The following is a 19,564-nucleotide window of genomic DNA, read 5'->3' as shown; positions in this document are numbered from 1 at the left end:
CGTGTCGTTCAATTCTCTTAAAAAGAGGTTTTTGTATTTTACCCTCAAAAATATATTATTAAAACTGACTTTTTTTATTTTATTTAATAACTTTTACAATCTATCATTACCAACTTATACATATTTTTTTATATCATTCAAATATTATTTTTATTTATTTTAAATATTTTTTTTTAATTATCAATAAATTTATAATATCTTCTCACATACAATACCATATAATTATATCTTATGCACAGAAAATAAAGATTCATAAGCCAAACAAAAATTAAAAATAAAATCAAAATATATAAAAAAAAATTATAGTACCAAAATATTAAAAAATTATATATACTTATTTATTTTATCTAGCACGTTGCAATATCTTTGCACCTTTCAGTATTTTTAATGTTTCTTATTAATGTGATTGTAATGTGTTTATCACACTCTAAATCATAAAAATAATTTAAATAAAAAAAATAAAAAACAGAAAATGAAAACAAAATGAGTAAGAGTCTTTTCACACACTTGGCTTCTTAAACATTGATGCAGGAGGCCATTATAGAATAGTAAAAAAAAAAATAGCAGAAAAAGCATCAAATAAAAAAAAAAAAAAAAAGAGAATGAGAGAAAAATAATGAATAAATTTTTTTTAGATAAAAGAACAGTTCATTTTGCATGTAACGGGTTAGTGTAGTTAATTGTATTTTAGATTTTTTTTACATAATCGGATGAAACTTTTTTTTTGAACAATTATTCAAATAATTTACATTTTATATATAATATATAAGCAGTTGAGAAATCTAATAATATTCACCTCTCAAAATTTTGCTAACTTTTTTTTTAATAGAATAAAAAGGGGGATTTCTAAACTTTAACCAGCACCAATTTTTTAAAAAAATCTAAATCCAGCAAAATTAAATAAAATTTAAATAAATCAAACTTAAATTAATACTTTAATCTATTAATACCAATCAGGATTTATGAACAAGTCATGCTACAGTGATTGATTGTAGTGCCCGATAGCTATTTCTTATATAATTAAAAAAAAAATAGTCTGAGAGCCCGATACCCCTTATCTCCGAAACCCTAACCTCCCTCTCCCTCCCTCCATCACTCACATAACTTTCTATGGTTCCAAAGGTTACATATAATAAAAATTTCACAAGAATTTGGAAAAATTCTTGTGAAAGATTTATGCCCTAACTGACAATACCCCACCTCAACCCCTCTACTCCTACTTATAAAAGGAGAAGAAATAGGCATCTGTCTTAACATATCACCACTATAACTCTTTCTCTCTCAACTCTCTTCAAACCTCTCTGACGGACTATCTTTATCCTTTCAGCTTTTCTTACTTGCTTCCTTAATTTTGATTTCTAAGAAATATTATTTTCCCTACTTTATACTCATTCATTCATACAATCGCTCACTATATAGTGTTCCTTCTTTTCCTTTGCAAATAGCCTCAGTACCTTAGCTTAGAAAATGACATCTAGTTCAATGTTCTCAAAAGCTCATACTCTTGGAGGGAGGCACGTTGCGACTGATACCAAGTTTTGTAAGTTTAGGGTTTCAAATGATGAGAAAATTAGTGAGCCCAAGTTTCATTTCGTGTTTCTTTTATTTTTAATATAAATTAATAGCAACGTGGCATGCCACGTCTATCGGTCACTAGCATTGGTCACATATATTGGGCAACATAGCATTTTCCTTTCTGAACGTCCCTTCCTCTTTTATCGGTCTTCTTTTTATAGGCATCTTAATAATGTATTCGATAATTATACCTGACAAAAATAATAGGAGATGTGCAACAACATGATAAAGGTTACCAAAAGTTCTTTTATTTTGATACTTCGACAAAAATAGTAAAAATCGTACAGTAACAAGATAATGGTTGTTGAAAGTCACTTTGTCTTGGGAGGCATTCCAAGAATACTAATCCAAAACATGAATAAATGAATTTTTTTTTACTAAGGGACGAGGTTATTTTCAGTTTTGGCCCTTTTGGGTTATTGCAAGTCTTTTGTGGAAGTAAGATCGGCGTATGTTTCATTTATCACATTTATATTACGAGAAATGTTTGATCTATAATGAGATTTTATAAGAATAAATTTATAAACTAATGTGTCTTGATAGAAAATGCTGGATTGTAAATTTATTTTTATTGTAAAGCAGACATGACGCATCACATTAAGACATCAATTTGTAAATTTGCTTTGTTGGATTACGAACTTTCCAAACTATGGGAGGGATTCAAGCTCATTGATAAAGAAAAACAAGAGATCATGATTCCCAATGAAAATCTCTAGGAGTTTGAGAAGTGTCTCAAGAAAAAGGGAAGAGATGTCTCGTAGTATTAATTGTTTCAAAATAGGAGTTGACCAGAAAATTTTTCAATCAATAATGTCGAAGGTATAGGGTCAAATCGTTTTCAAAGAAGTAGGATGAAATCGTTAGTTACTCGAGTTTCAAAAGGGAAAAGAAAATTAAAGAGTCATCCAGGGGAGACCATAGAGGTTTGATAAATTCCTAGTAAGTCTAAATGAATTTGGTGGTGGTCTGCGCTTGGAAAGATTCCTAAGAGTCAGGGTGATAGTTGATATCACAAACCAGCTTGCGAGAGGTTGGCTATTGACATTAGGCGAAAATCAATTATGGATCCCTTCCAAATATGAACACCTTCCCAACTTTTTTTCCACTATGGAGCTATCAAACATAAAAACAGGGGATGCCCAAAGTTGGGGGTTGGCAAACGACTAGCAGAGAATATGGAGGATCAATATGACCCTTGGCTACATGTGGGTACTTCAAATCCTCAGGTCAGTGGTCATAGAAGACATGGAGGTGCTTCAAGGTAGGAACATAACAGAAGATAACGACAAAGGAGTCCCAACAAGGTGCAATCCAACGTAGACAAAAAAAAGAAAGGAGACTCAAAAGGCAACAATTACAGAGATGACTACAAATGTCCCCACAATCTCAAAAAAAGAAAAGAGTCAGAGAATCCATATGACAATCTTACTAATGGAGTAAATTATGGGTGGATGGATTGGGATCAAGTCAACAAAATCTCAGAGTGGGTGGGGCTCTCAATTCAAACGTTAACGCTAGAGAATGAGACAAGCCCACTAAGGAATTTAGTTAGTATCTCGACTCTAAATGTCCTAAAAAAGGAAGCTCAATAAAATGTACGAGGGACCCATAACCTTTTTCAATTTTCCATCAAAAGTATTAAACTCATCTTAACAACCAAACACACTTTAAACTCGGTTTAGATGGACCCTACATAACTACCTCCAGTACTGAACTCACGGCTATTCATAAAAAACTCAACTCGGCTGAACTCAGCTCAACATCCAAACACATCCTAAAACTTGATATGAGCAAAACTTATTATAGAGTTGAATGAGAACTTATTATAGAGTTGAATGAGAATTTCTGGAAGCTATAATGCACAATATGGGGTTTGCTAGTAATTGGATTGATCTTATAAATGCCTCATATTCCATTCTTATAAATGGTGTCCCTAAAAGAGGTTTTAAACCTTCCATAGGAATTAGACAGGATAATCCACTATCACCATATCTATTCATTCTATGCTTTGAAGTTCTAAGCTCAATTTTGAACAATGTTGATGCTCAAGGCCACATCACATGAATCTATCTTCTATTTTGTAAGGCTAATTCTCTAGAGTGGAGTAGATTAATGAGGTTGTTGGAAATCTATGAGAAGACCTTAGGTCAAAGGCTAAACAAGGATAAAACTTTGATTTTTTTTTTAGCAATAATACTAAGCAAGAAGTCAAAGATATCATATTGGAAACATATCATATTGGCAACAATAGAGATCCAATCACCACTTTCCTATGAAAAGTATTTGGGGACTGGGGTTACCTACTCTAGTAGGCAAATCTTGATCGAAGGCTTTCAAGAACATATTGGATAATGTCAATATCAAAATTAGTAACTGGAAGGTAAAGTTTCTATCCCAAGCCGGCAAGAAAATTCTTCTCAAGTTTGTCATACAATCCATACCAACTTACAACATGGGTGTGCTTAAGATACCAACAAATTTATTGAATGAAATTAACAAAATTATTGAGAAATTTTGATGGGGTCAAAGAGAAGACAAAGATAAGATATACTGGCCAAGTTGGCAACAAATGGGCAAGGCAAAGAAGGCAAGCAGTATTGGTTTTAGGGATCTTGAAAATTTCAATATTCCTATGTTAGCAAAACAGTGCTAGATACTAGTGTAGAACTCATATTCTTTAGCAGCAAAAGTGCTAAAGGCAAAGTATTATCCTAGTGCCGATTTTCTTAAGGCTAAGCTGGGTTGTAAGCCATCTTATATATGGATAAGCTTATTGATAGTAAGACATCTCATTGAAAAAAGTTTGATATGGAGAATTGAGAATGGGGAATTAGTTAAGATTTGGAAAGACAAATAGATTTCACCACTAGTGTCATTCAAGATACAATCACCTGTGAGAGAACTACATGAGGAAGCTAAAGTTAAGGAGTTGATTGATAGTGACACAAAATAGTAATGGAACATTCCCTTGATAAAAGAAATTTTCTCAACTTTTGAGATTGAGGAAATTTGTAGAATTATAATTAGTCCCTTTAACAGTTCTGATAGATTAAAGTGGAGATGTACAACATATAAGAAATTCGTAGTAAGAAGTGCATACCACCTATAGGGAAAGCTACAAGAAAGAGGCAATGGACAATAATTGAGCAGCAATCACAAGAGTATGATATGGTAAAAGATATGGAGACTCAGGGTTGTAAATGCAGTTGAAGTATTTCTATGGAGAGCATGCCATGAGACTCTTACAACCAAGTAAAATCTTTTCAGGAGAAAAGAAATTGATATTTCCTAGATGACTAACCCAAGAGGAGAATTTGTTTTTAAAATTAATAATTATAAATCAAACACACGATATAAAATGTGAATAAAACACTAAGCAATAGTAAATACAAAGAGAAAGGGTAAGAGAGATGTAAACACGGTATTTTAACGAGATTCAACCATATTGCTTATGTTCTCGCCTCAAGCAACCCTCTAAGGACTCTCAAATTCATTATTTAGTCTCATTTAGGTGAAAAGAGAAACTTATTACACCTTTGAGCGACTCTGATTCAAAGAATTCGTGTAGACCATTTTTTACACTTGCAATCACCTTATAAGTGGTGATTCAACTATTCCCAGTGTAGAATTCTTGCTACACTCTCAAGGGTTATACACACCATTTTACTGTTTATATAAGAGCTGATAATAGGTAGATTATTAAAGCACACTCCTCAATGAGTAAAATGAAAACAGTACAACACAAATTTTATCTCTTTCAAAATGAATAAGTGTTAACATTCAATGTTAGAAAAGAGAGATTTAAAACTTTTGATAAATGAATGTTGTAAAGCTTGTAGTTATTATGTATTTTTAAAAGTCTCAAATGAGCTAGTTATAGACATATAAGACTTCATTTTCAAACTTAAAAAGATTCAAACGTCAAAGAGGAATATCATTTGTTTTTCAAAATTTTCAAACAAAAATTTCTTCTTTTGTAATTATCAAAGACAAAATCATTCATTTTTTAAAATTTTTAAATAAAATCTTCTACCTTTTTGCATATTTCAAAAGAAGAATCATTCACATTTTAGAATCTTTAAACAAAAACTTCTACATTTTGCATATGTTAAAAATAACATCAATCACTTCATAAAATTTTGAAGTAAAACCTTTTACTTTTTTAATATGTGAAATCGAATATGAATCATTTTTCAAACTTTTAAATATAACATGCACATGTGAAAAATGAAAATTAATCATCTTTCAAATTTTTAGTTTTCAAATTTCAAATTTTCAATCATATCATGTATATGTGAAAAATGTCAATCAATCATCCTTCAAATTTTGAGACTTCAAACCTTCAAACATATCATGCACATATGAAAAATACAAATTGATGTTTCATGTGAAAATACTTTTTTAGCCTTCAACCTTTTTCAAATTCTAAAGAGATGTACAAAAATGCTTTTAAAGTTTTATTTGTAAACTTGTTCACTTTCTTGCTCATGCTCGATTTGTTGATGTCATTGACTCCTATTTTGTGGACAACTTGAGACTGCTTTATACTTGAACTCGTTTGTTATTATCAAAATCTATAAGTAGATGTAGAGTTATATGATGCTTAAAACCTTGGGTTCAATAGTCGACAACCCAAATTGCCTCATCTATCTTAACAAAGTGAAACTGTAGAGCATGCCCTTTGGAGTTGCACGTTAGCAAAAGATTTCAGGGGCCAATGTTCATGGAGGATTCAAAAATGTAAAATTGAAAGGAAATCATTTATTGAGGTATTAAACAACTTTTTCATTTACATGATAGATGAGGAACTTAAAGAATTTGCAATGGTAGCTCAGAAGAATTGGCAGAGGAGATTTTTTTTTTTTTTTTTTATGCAAGGTTCTTGCATCCTTGTACCGTAGTGAACCAATTCAAACAAACCCTTGATGACTATAGAAGTATGGTTCAAAAGAATTCTATATGTGCAGCCAAGATCACAAATCCCATACAAGAATGGACAACTCCTCCAAAGGAATTTTAAGAAATAAACTGGGATGCAGTTGTTGAAAAAATTAACTGTTAAGTTGGAATTGGAGTGAAGTACACAATTAGTAAGGAAAAGTTCTAGTAGCTCTAAGAGAAAATAGGGATTTATTCCCAGATGTTCTACTAGCAGAAACCATCGATGCATTCCAAGCTTCAATCCTTTGCACTGAGATGGGACTGAAGCAGATCATATTGGAAGGTGATGCTATGACAGTGGTCAATGCTTTCAAGAGTACTGAGGTGCAGTGGAGTAGTGCAAGGATGATCATTGATGATATTAAAAATATGCTTGCAAAGATTGATCGATGGTCTGTTCAACACGTTCCAAAGATTGTTAATAAAGTAGTTGATTCTTTAGCAAAAAGTGCTTTCGGAATATTTTAGGATGAGAAATGCTTTTTGTACTTAAAGAAAATGTACTAAAAACGTACACTTAAAATCCCACACGTGATAGTTGACAAAAGAAGGAACTAAACGACAAAGTTAAAAGAAACAGAAAAGTGAAGAAAATGAAGGCTAACGGAAAAAAGTTAAAAAGAAACGAAGTGATAGAAAAGCAAAGAAGCAAATGTAGAAATAATAAACCCATTGCCTCCAACCCAGCACTTCTCTTCAGCAAACTGTTGTCCACAAACAATCTATTTTTTTCATTTTGGGTTTCATCTCTCCACTCATAAACGTAGATACTAATGGTAAGAATTTTTTTTTCTCTCATCGTCTAGGCATTTATTTAGATTCATTTATTAAATTAAACAAGTCTGAAAGAGCGTTTTTGTTTGTAGGGTTTATTTGAATTGATTTAGACAATGCTATTGATGTTCTTGTTGGTGTTGGTGATTGTTAATTTTTAATAACAAATATGAAATGGGGTTTTTGTGTGTGGGATTGTTTCTTTGTCCCAACTTTTACAAGATGTATTTAGTAGTGTATTTTATGATTTTTATACATTATTAGTGGTATGAACCTTTGTGATTTTATTTTTATCAAAGACTAATTACATTTTGGAAGATTGTTGCATTTTTTTTTTTTTATGTTATTAGTAGTATGAAAGGTTGTTTGTAATCACTTGAAAAATTGTGATCTATTGCTCTATTTGAAATCTCTGGCGTAGTATATTTATATTGAATATTTGATCATGTAGAGAACTTGAACATTGATCCGGTGATAAACATGGATGGTAATGATTGTGATGTAAATACTAACATAGAACAAAATGAAAAGGTGAAAGAACCAATGATTTCGGAAATCAAGGTGGTGGACACTTGGATACATAATGATGCCCCTGTTATGCAGCGAAAAATATTGGATATGTAATTGCCATGCCATGTATTTTGAGTAGAGGTTACTGCAATTATTAGTGTGTCATGTACTCAACAATTGTACTTATTTTTAGATGACTTTGTGTGTTTAGGATTCAGATTCTGTTATTATCAAGGTGTCATGTACTTAATAATTGAACTAATTTTTTGGGTGATTTTGTTGTTGAGAATTCAAATTGCTACTATTATTAGTGCGTTAATGTATTGATTTTAAAGAGCTCCAATTATACTGTTGACTATTTCTTTTAGAATATAAACTCAAATCTGGTCCAACTGTAATTTCTTTTTATTGTTATTGAATATAATAAATTCTTAAAATTGACTCAATTTCACACTTACCATTTTTTATGATAAGGATATAACCAAATTTAATAATTCTATTTTAGCATATTTTCTCCATTTTTCCATTTGTACGTTACTTTTCCATTTACTTTTTACTTCACTTTGTCGTCAATTGCACTTACGTATTGTACGTTTTTCCTAAGTTTTTTTTTTAAGTAAGTGTAGCATGACCCTTTTAGGATATAGTTGAGATTGAGGAATACCTTCCCTGTATTCTTTTTTTTTTTTTTTTTTTGAAGAAAACATACTTCATTCCATTTATTAAATGAAGTTAGTGATACAAGAGGGAATACAGTCTACATCTAAGGAAGAAGTAGATGTTACAAGTGCATTCCTGGCCAGCTCATGTGCTGCCTTGTTTCCCTCTCTACTTATATGGACTGCAGACCAATTCTCAAGAGTGCTCAGCTGACCCTTGACATCGTCAATGATCATCCCAGTTGAAGACTAATTTTCACCCCTGCCATTGATAGCTTGAATTACTTGAAGGGAATCCCCTTCCAAGATGATTTTGGTGAGGCCCAATTGGTGACAAAGTCGAGATGCTGCATTGACTCTAATAAGCCTTAAGGATTAGAGGTAGAGAACAAATTTTAAAAAAAAAAAAATTTAAATTTTTCACTCACTCCTTCGGGTGTAGAGGCTATGGAGCCAAATTCATCTGCTACTTTCTTGATAATATTCTTCTTCATTCTTTGAGTTGCACACTGGTGAAAGAATCTGGTGTTTCTATCTCCCTCTAGGAGCCATTTCTGCTTGGCCCTTTGTCTCCAGTGAGTGTCTTCTTCTTCGAGGAGTTGATTAATCTCTCTTCTAGTAGCCTGAATCTCCTCTCTGAGGTCCCCTTTATTTGCTTTTTGGAGAGTTTGTAGCTTCTGAAACTTGTTCTGGATTAACTTTGTATCGGGTTTCACTGACTTTTTGCTCCATCCACTCAGTCTATCTTTACTCCTCTTTAGATTTTCTGTAGCCACCATCAACTTGTTGGATATTATGTTATTTCGGTTCCAAGACTCATCAATCACTTTCTTACATTCCTCCTTTAAAGCCCAACTTGCCTCATATCTGAAGGGTTTCTCAACTCTAGTAGCAAGCTGTTCAAAAGTAAGAATCGACACCACCAGTGGGCTGTGATCTGAGCAGCTAGTTGTTGTTGTAGTAACTGAGGAATTTCCAAACAAAGACTGCCAAGGGGAATTAGCACATGCTCTATCAAGTCTCTCTTTTGTGAATTGGATACCTTCCCTATTATTACACCAAGTGAATTGGTCACCCTTATAGCCTAAATCATGCAGACCCGTATCCAATAAGGCTATTATGAAATCTTCCATCTGAGAGAGAGGCCTTTGAGCACCCCCGAATTTTTCACCATAGTTCAATATTTCATTAAAGTCACCTAAGCAAAGCCATGGATGATTATCTGCTGGTTGCAAGGCACAAAGGAGGGCCCAACTTAATTTCCTCTTTCCAGGAACATGATCTCCATAGAAACCAGTAAGTGTCCAAGTCTGTTTCTCATTTTCTAGGCTCACACTAAGGGAGATATGTTGTTGTGAATAGTTGAGCAAATTCACACTAACAGAGTCGTTCCAAATGAATGCCAGACCTCCACTAGCCCCTCTACTATCCACCACAAAGCTGTGAGCCATTCCCAGTTTTTTCTTAACAAGCTCAATCTTGTTTCTATTACATTTAGTCTCCGTAAAGAAAATGAGACTGGGGAATTTAGATTTCACCAAAAGGTGAAGCTCTCGAACTGTCCGAGAGTTCCCAAGCCCTCGGCAATTCCAACTTAGACAAATCATGGTTGTTGGTGGGGCTACCTAGCAGCCTCCACCATTTTTTCTTTCTTGATAACCACTGATTGTCTCTCATATTTTTTCTTTTTTTTTTTTTTTTTTTTAACGTCTGCGCTGATAAGATGATCATCCCCCCTTCGTTTCAACGGTAACTCATCACTACACATAACCATGTCCTCCTTCTCATTATCTCTTACGGTTTGAGTCTGCTCTCTCGCTCTTCTTTTCCAAGTGGTTTTATTAGGGGTATTAAGAAATTTAATCTGTGACTCCAAGAAAAGGTTAAGAGAACTAACCTGGTTAGCAATAGATGGGTCTGGTTTAAAAAGAGGGGCTAGAACCTGTTGGGTCTGGACTTGTTGGGTCTTCATTTTACTATTACTCCCCTCTTCCACAGCAGTATACCCACGACCCTTATCAAATCCTGGAACATCGGGTATAGCCTGTTGCCGAGTAGCATCAGAGTACTGTGAAGATTTGTTCTCCTGAGTAGAGTTGGACTCCTTAGGTAGGGTAGCCTTAAAAGTAAACCCTTTTTGGACCTGATTCAAGTCACCACTTGTTTCCTGCGCCGTGTCCTTGGTACTCGTTCTATCTGCTCCATGATTTGAGAGCTTGTGTCCCTCGTGCCTATAACTAGGAACAGTAACCTCTAGGGGGCTTTTTTCCCGCCAAGATGGTTCTGCCTCTCCCCTTCCTCTTCTCTCGTAACGCTTCATGGATAAGCTATCGGGTTTTGGAGTGTTGGCCCGAAGCCAATGGCCATATTCGATTTTGAGGGGGTTATGGCTACGTCTTGTTGAACTTGTGCAACCTTACTTCTTGTGCTTTATGACTCCACAGTGAAGGCAAAAGGCTGGTAGTCTCTCATACCTGAATGGGAGCCAAAGAGTTTTTTCTTCAATCTTCATAAGTCTGCCACGATTAAGCGGTTCCGTGATGTTAATGCGAACTTTTATACGTAAGAACTGACCCCATGCACAACCTGACCTATCTGAATCTATCTCCATTAGCTCTCCAATGCTTGCTCCTATTTGAGAACCTATATCTGTATTCATACTACCCAATGGCATGTTATGTATTTGTATCCAGAAAGATTAATGTGAAAATGAGGCTTCGTTTGGAGGGGCTGTCCAATCTACATCTTCCATGCAGACAAGGAATCTGTCAAAAGTCCAAGGACGCCCCTGCAGGACCTTCTTTTTGTCTTGTTCTAACTTGAATTCCAATAGGAATTTGTTGATGCCCATTTCCTTGAATTAGATCCAGCCATCTGGACCCCAGAGCTTCGACATAGTATTTCTAAAAGCTTCCTTATTAACCTATTTTTCAGTAACCACCAGGAGCAACAGACAAAACTTTTTATCTCCCGCCACCGTTTCAACCTGTGCTTTAGTAACTTCAAAACCTTGCTTTTCCTGCTCTGTTAACGTGAAGCCTTTCCATAGTCTCTCTAGTTCGTTCTCCATACGTTTCTCTGCAGTTATTCCACTAAAAACTCCAGGGACTCACTTTGCTTAGAGCAAAGACAGAACCTCTCTCAACAGGAGGACCCTAAATTGTTAAATGATGGGGTCAGGAGGGGAATGGAGGTAACCTACACCCTCCCAGTATTCATTAATTATTATAAGGAGCTTTTAATAAAAGCAATTATTTTCTCAGAAAAAATAAACTTGAGGATCTCAATTGGGAGAGAAAACAGTCCTACAACATCTAGTATTGTCTTTATAAATATTCTAGACAACGTTAAATAAATAATAAATGTTATAGAATCTAGTTTACGCATATAGCTCCCTTTCACTTCATACTTACAAATTCAGATAAAAACTTTAAAAAGAGTCAAGTCTCGTTTGTTTTTACAGATAAAATGAGATAAGTTGAGATTAAAGTTAAAAGTTGAATAAAATATCGTTATAATATATTTTTTTAATATATTTTTTTGTGAATTTAAAAAAATTGAATTATTTATTTATTTTGTATGGAAATTTGATAAAGATGTAATAATTAAATGAGATAAAAGAAACTGAAAAGAGTTCCCGAAAACAAACGAGGCCGTAATCTCTTCCCACTTCTGGTTTAGCACATTTGTTTGAGTGGGGAGTCATAACGTAACTTAATGTATAATGTGATGAGAAACCAATAACGATGCTGAGCAAGTGAGCAAGAGATACATGAGTCTGCTGTCCAAGTCCTGTGGCATACCCACAAACTTGAAGCTGAGAGAAGGCCCAATATCTCATGCAATTCATTCATTATAAGATTGGAGCCCAAATTAATGCATATGGACAGCCTACTTCCAACACAATACAAAATGGCTGTAAATCCTCCAAAATCGATCCTATACATGAGCCGCCCCCATCCTTTATCTAAGTAGTATAGCTACTTCAATTTCTATGCAACGTGAATGCTACAGAGAGTGTCATTGTTCAGACTCGACGCTTCGATTTATAATTAGAACGTACACGTACTAAGCAAGAAAAAGGCTTATATATATAATATATAGGGATGGATGGACGGATGGATGAGATCAGGAAGAAGAAGAAGAGCGAGAGGAATTATTATTATTGTAATACGTAGTAGTAGGTAGCAAATTAGTCCGGCAGGCAGACGAGAGCATACGAGGCGTGTGGTTGTAATAGAGCAGATGATCAGAGGTGGGGGTGTCATGGTTGTGAACTCCCTCGTATGTAGTTATCACGTAGCTTGGGTCTTCTCTCTCCCTCTCCACCCTCTTCTTCACGTTGCATCCTCCGCTTGAACATTTGTAATAATTCCTGTTTTTTAACCACCAATCTCAATTAATTAGTTTATTTGGAAAATATAACGTTAATACCCAACTCAAGACCTAAAAAAAAGGCACATTTCATTTGTAATTTGATCGAATTAAATATTAATGATCTTTATGCATAATGAAAAGTATTATTACACACACGTATGGATATAATTAATTATTATATACATTTGAATGGAATTATATATATATATATATAGAAATATTTCATCTAAAAGGGATTAGTATCCATTAAATTATAAAATTCTTTTTATTATAGAATATATCATACATATTAAGCTTGTAAATTAACATTTATAAGATTTCTTTTGTGTATGTACGTAGTTACTTCTCAATTATATATACTCGTGCCTCCTAAATTTATTATGGTAGCCTGATCGGTTTCTCCCTTCATGATCCATTCAATATATAAATAAATAAATATATATAATTTTCCTCACATTATTAAATTCTCCGCTCATTATTTTTATTTATTTATTTATTTGTACGTAGAGTGGCTTGCAAACTGTGTGAACTTCGCTATTAAGTATTGGAGTGGCTTAGTCAAATGTCAGTTCATTTTTAAAATTTGAAGGAATAAAGATAGAATTATCTGCATTAAAGTAGTCAAATACAAATAGTTTCAAATATGAGCTACAACATTTCTAAATGTTTCTTCGTATTTGAAGATGTACCGTTCATTTTCAAAAATGATATTTTATTCTAAAATATCAAATCCATGGTTATTGTAGTTGCAAAATAGGTTGAGAAAAGAAATTAGTTGGAAAACAATAATTTAAGTAAAAATTAAATTATAAATTAACATATAGTTAGTGTATTTGTAAAATGTGAAAAAAAAATTATAAATATTATGTATTTTGAATTTATGATAAATATGTACTTTTAGCTAAATTTTAAAAATGACTTTGATGAAACCAATACTAATGTCTATTGCCCCTTTACTCTATTTTTTTTTATAGTGACTGATGTCTCCAGTCCACAATGACAATTACCAAGAGTACTAGCTAGTAGTAGTTCATGTACACTAACTAAGAAATTACATATATTATGTATATATAAAAGAAGAAAGCACATCTTTATAATATATATATATATATGTATATTATATAATCCGATAGTTAAAAAAAGAAACTCGGATTAGTTCTATTATCAAATTTGATCGCCGTGGGAGAGAGCGAGAGAGAGAGGGGGGGGGGGGGGGGGGGGGGGGGGGGGGGGGGGGGGGGGGGGGGCGGCGCCTAACAAGCCAAAATTGCACACATGATCCATAGATCTCAGCTAGCAAAGCAATTGGGATCCACAGGTTCTAACTCCATGCAAACACTAGATAACAAAAACACAACTACATACATATATATATATATATATGTGGCGGTGCTATCATGCCGCCCAACGGTTAGCTACCAGCACAAATTTTCATTTCCATTTTTTTTTTTACATTTTTTTTAAATATTTAAATATTTTTAAAAAATAAAAAAAAATATACCAATACACTAAAAATCAATTTCTTGAATATTAAGTAAATAAAAAATAATTTTTTTCAAATACATGAACGGACAAAATCAACAGCATACTAGTATTGGTACGCACCACATGATCATCAAACCATGAGATTGATCTTCATGATCCAATTCTTTCACCATATTAAGCATTAATATATATATATATAATACACAGAAAAGATCTAATAATAATATATAATTAGTATCCCAAGTTGGGAATTTATTAATTACCTCGGGTTTGGGCTGCTCTTGACAGACTTCTTTCCGTACTTCCTCCATTTGTACCCATCATTCATCACCTCCAGCTCCGATTTGGTTCTAAATGCAACTCGATGACCCACACCCATCTTCTCGGCTGCCTTCTTCACCCCAATATTTCTGCATCTTCCGCAACAATTTTAGAGGAAAAAAAAAAAAAAAAAAACAACATTTATTCAATCTTTTTTCAAATGAAAAAGAAAAGGGGTTTCACTTGCATGCTATTATTTCTTGATGTTGCACCGGTGAGGGATTCGGCCGAGCCCTTCTCAATCATGATCATATTTTCCGATGATGCCTTTCTAATAATTTGCGGCGTCGAATCGTGGTCATCATGAATCCCATGTTCAGCAAGCATCAGATACTGCAACAACTCAAAATCCAAGGAGAAAGGATCTGTAATGGTACCATCGGTTAGATGTGTGTAATTATAACTAGGTTTGAGATTAGGGTTTTCATGAGGGTAATGATTATCCATTTCTACAGAGCCAGAGGCAGAGGCAGAGCCAGAGCCAGAGATATATGGTCGTGGAAATGGAAGAAGCGTAAAGACTAGGACCGGATATGTTTGTCAGGCATGCTGCCAATATATAGATTTATTTATTATTAATTATATGACTATATATATTTATATTCGTTTCAGCTCCTTCATATACACTTTCGTGGCGAATACAGCGAATGTTCTTTTTCCCGTGTCATATCAGATGATGTTTGATGACGTACGCATGATGACGTAGGTCGTGTTATGTTATCGTGTTCTGGGACCGCCGGTAAATTAATTAGTAAAAGAGTAATTTTATTTGCCGTTCCTGCTTTGAAAATTGTATACGTAAGTTTTTTATTAAATGTGCAAAAACATTATTTTAGGGGATATTTTTATAATTTTATAAAATTTTAAAGATAGAATTGTCTGATCTTGTATTATAGTCTCTAAGTAAAGACTGTACGTAATATTTTTCTTAATGAAAATCTTTATATTTTTATATGATTACGCATTATATATAATTTTTTATATTTTTTTTATTAAATATGTGATGTATAAATAATGAGTAGAAAGGTAAAGCAACAGCCACTGAATTCGGAATCCAAATTTGGGTCCCGATAAGTGTATTTCATCTTTTCTACTTTTTTTAATTTTTTTACATGTAATTTTTTAACATCTTTAAATATTTTTTTGTTTAAAAAAAATTTACAATTTTATTAAAAAATATTTTTTTAATCACTAAGTAAAAATAAATAAATTATCTTGGACACACTTTTGGGTTTCAAATTACATTGTATTGAATGAAAGTATAGAAACAGAGAAGGAAATCAACGCAACCTATTTGAAAATGAATTGTATTGAATGAATCAAGTAGTCTGATCATTGTATTTACATTTATTTATGCTGAAAATACAGATAACAGAAAATAACTAACTAATGTGTATTGTCTACTTTAATCTTGATATTTTCTTCTTTAGATTTTAATTTCATGTTCTCTATATGCGATGCACGGGACACACTTCCGAGACCCAAATTCGATGGTTTTAGCATTTCTGATAAACTTATTAATTAACAATGCATTGATTTCTTCTTTTAATGGTAGGCTGAGCGCCACTCGAATGGGATCAGTACTGTTGTGTACTGGCAATATTATCGACAAGGAAAGCTATATGACCACGACGTGGCCCTCAGCTTTTCTATTTGTGTATCAGAATAGACGCTGAATATATGAAAATTGAGGATTGATTTATTTATATAAAATTAAATTATCTTTTTTATGTCGTATAAATTTATAAATTGACGTGATTTAATATGATATGTTAAATTATAAAATTATTTTTATTATAAAATAAATATAACATATATAAAATTATGTCAATTTATAAATTTAATTTTATAAAATTTCTTTATAACCGTAAGATGGCTTCTCTTAAAATTATATACGAAAGAAACTGAAAACTTTAAAATGAAAGATCGTGAAAAGTTAAATGGTTGAGACAGAAAAGTTAAAAAAACAAAATTTCAAACTTCTTTTTTTTTTTTTAATTTATTGGAATCGGAAAAGCGTAAATCTCTACTTTAGTAAATGGCCGCCTCATTAAAGGTAATACCTTTATTAATATATCCAAATTAAACAACTTCATGGTCATAAGATTACTTTTTCTTCTAACAACCAGAAAAAATCATTATATTTATATAATATTTTAGAAGAGGAGAAGAAAACAGTATAGTTTTAAACTAATTAATTAAAAGTTTACATTTTTAATTAAATTAATGACCTAGCTAGCTAGCTAGAGCGCCAGCTATATCATATATATTGTGTCAACGGAATTAGTAACTGTTTTTTCCAACTACTGGTAATTTTAATAAGCCTTGTTTGGTTACAGTTATATAGATGAGATGATATAAAAGTTAAAAGTTAAATAAGATATTATTAAAATATAATTTTTTAATATTAATTTTATTTTAAGATTTGAAAATGTTGAATTATTTATTATATTTTAGGCTTTATTTGGATTCAGAAAGTGTTTTATCTCATTTCATTTTATCATTACAACTTTCCTAAATTTCTATAAAAAATATAATAAAGAATTCTTTTTTTTTAAATCTCAATTCAATTTTTTCAAATTCTAAAATAATAATAATATTAAAAAATAATATTCTAACAATATTTTTTTCAATTTTTATCTTTTATCTAAAATTATCTCATCTCATCTTTGAATTTAAACCAGCTTATGTGAGAGTTTGAGAAAACTATAATAATTATATGAGATGAGATGAGATGAAATAATTTGAATTGTGTAATCAAACTTGGCCAAATCCGGGTCGTTGATTATGTGTATACTTGTTTTTATTTTTTTTCAAGGTAGAATAAATTTCATTCATTCAAAACGGGACATTACAATTTTGACATGAGACATACAAGATACAAGCCAACTACTGCTTTTAAGGCTCCTAAATATACAAATTTTTTTGTGATTGACATGGTTTAGTCCATTGCTGTAACTCTCTGCAGACAAATCGTCTAAGAGACAACATTCTATCTTAAGACAAATTTAACAAACCCCATATTATGTCTTAAGACAAAATTAAACAATCCTACACTCTGTCTAAGACGGAGTTGATCAAGACACACTCTATGGATAAAATCTAATAAACTATGTATTTTTTTTTAATTTAAAACAATAGAAATAACAGAAAGCGAAAAAGATACATGAAAAAATAGCGAATTATAATTTAAAAAGCTACATATCTATATTTTCAATCTTAGAAAAAATAAAAAATATAAATACCAAGACTATGATGTGTACACTTTATTATCTAGTCGATGGATGTACTTTTCGTAGAATTATTTCCCATAAAATAATCTTCAATCAGCCTCAAATAAACAGTATTGGGGTAAAAACAGAAGCATAAAAAATTACAATTATGCGTTATTCTTACAAGTAAATAAACCTTCTTTTACTATAAAATGAAAACCATGCACTCTCCCAATGTGGGGCTTCAACTTTTTCTTATTTTTTTTTTGTTTTGTGGACTTTAAATATTACCCGTATTACATGGTACTATTTTTGACTGAAAATTAGCTATTGGTTGATATCCTTGTCATTATTGGAATAATTAGTATATATAGGTCGTCATTGAATAACCATGCACACGATCATATATAAGAAGATATATATATATTTTTAGAGAAATTTTATTTATAATCCTGAGTAGGAGACTGTGTATATAGTCCCATTAATGAATGAGAATGAAAGGAAAAAAAAAAATATCATTTTAAAAAAGATATCATTGTAATTTTGATTTTTTTTAAACGTAATTGTATGAGCTCACATAAACAATCTCGAAATAAAGACTGTATGTAGACTAACTCATGCCTTTGATGGATTATATATATGGCTGATAATTAATACTAAAGAAATATATACTTTGTAATTAATTCGTGTCCATATCATCTTAAGTATTGGAGAATTAAGCAATTATTTACTATTATTATTATTATATTTTGGAAAAAAATAATTATGAAATAAAAAATATATGGACAAGGCCGAGGAGGAAACAAATTCATCATGATGTCAACGGAGTCAAGGTGGGTTCGATCAAGATAGAGCCATGATAACAACAAGGTGGAAATCCTCTGAAGCAGTCCCACATTGACCGTACTTTTTTATTAAGCCGAGAGCAGGAGTACTTAAAAACTGCTGCCAGAAACTGCAAGGAAATATATATCACAGCAGCTTGATCTTATGATCAGAACTTTCTCATCACATACGTCCAGATTCAATCCGTTATCTGCTTTCCAATTTATTGAAGTAAACAGCAAGGAAACTTCACAAGACAGCTATTCTCTCCCTTGTTCACTCCAACACCAAAAGTCAAGTCAAGAAGGGGTTTTATAACTATTATTATTATTAATGTTGTTGTTTTTATCTTGTTTTCGTATTTAGTCTTAATTTGCAATTTATGGTACTTAATTAATTTTTATTTTTAAGAAAATCTAGAGAATATTGTCTGGAGTTTTCGTGCAACTTTATCTAGCTAGCTAGTAGAATATTTTAAAATTTGAAATTAGGCATACCATATGTATAATAATTATGCAACAAATTAATCTAAATAATTTTCAAGGTATATTCTCGTTTGCTTTTGCTTTTTTGGTTTTGCTTTCATAATTTCTCTCAATTCATTTTCTTTAATTATTAAATTTTTTTAAATTTTTATATAAAATAAAATAAACAATTCAGATTTTTTAAATACTAAAATAAAAATAATATTAAAAAAATATATTCTAATAATATTTTATTTTATTTTTAACTTTAATCTCATCTCATCTCATTTATAAAAACAAACGATTTTAAATTTTTAAAAGTTGATAATTTTTAGGGATTTTATTATATATATATATATATATCCCTACTTTACTTTGATCTACAATTTGAAGAGATAGATCAATTTGCAAAATTCGGTAC

At 31.9% G+C, this 19,564-nt stretch overlaps 1 protein-coding gene across 2 annotated transcripts; it reads right to left on the bottom strand.

Moving 5' to 3' along the window:
• Window positions 1-12,189: 12,189 nt before the first annotated feature.
• LOC121252065 (probable WRKY transcription factor 51) lies at window positions 12,190-15,198 on the bottom strand. 2 transcript variants are annotated; one of them, XM_041151532.1, is made up of 3 exons: window positions 14,830-15,198; window positions 14,585-14,737; window positions 12,190-12,834 (listed from the first exon to the last, which is right to left on the bottom strand). In XM_041151532.1, the coding sequence occupies exons 1-3, from the start codon at window positions 15,087-15,089 to the stop codon at window positions 12,588-12,590; spliced, it is 660 nt and encodes a 219-aa protein (XP_041007466.1). In that variant the 5' UTR covers window positions 15,090-15,198; the 3' UTR covers window positions 12,190-12,587. The 2 variants fall into 2 exon arrangements, with proteins under 2 accessions (XP_041007466.1, XP_041007467.1); XM_041151533.1 differs by having other exon boundaries at window positions 14,585-14,731.
• Between the last annotated feature and the right edge of the window lie 4,366 nt (window positions 15,199-19,564).

Source organism: Juglans microcarpa x Juglans regia, chromosome 2S (assembly GCF_004785595.1).
Source record: "Juglans microcarpa x Juglans regia isolate MS1-56 chromosome 2S, Jm3101_v1.0, whole genome shotgun sequence".
NCBI classification, from domain to species: Eukaryota; Viridiplantae; Streptophyta; class Magnoliopsida; order Fagales; family Juglandaceae; genus Juglans; species Juglans microcarpa x Juglans regia.
The sequence above is the reverse complement of the archived record's forward strand: the minus strand, read 5'-3'. Positions and strand labels throughout refer to the sequence as shown.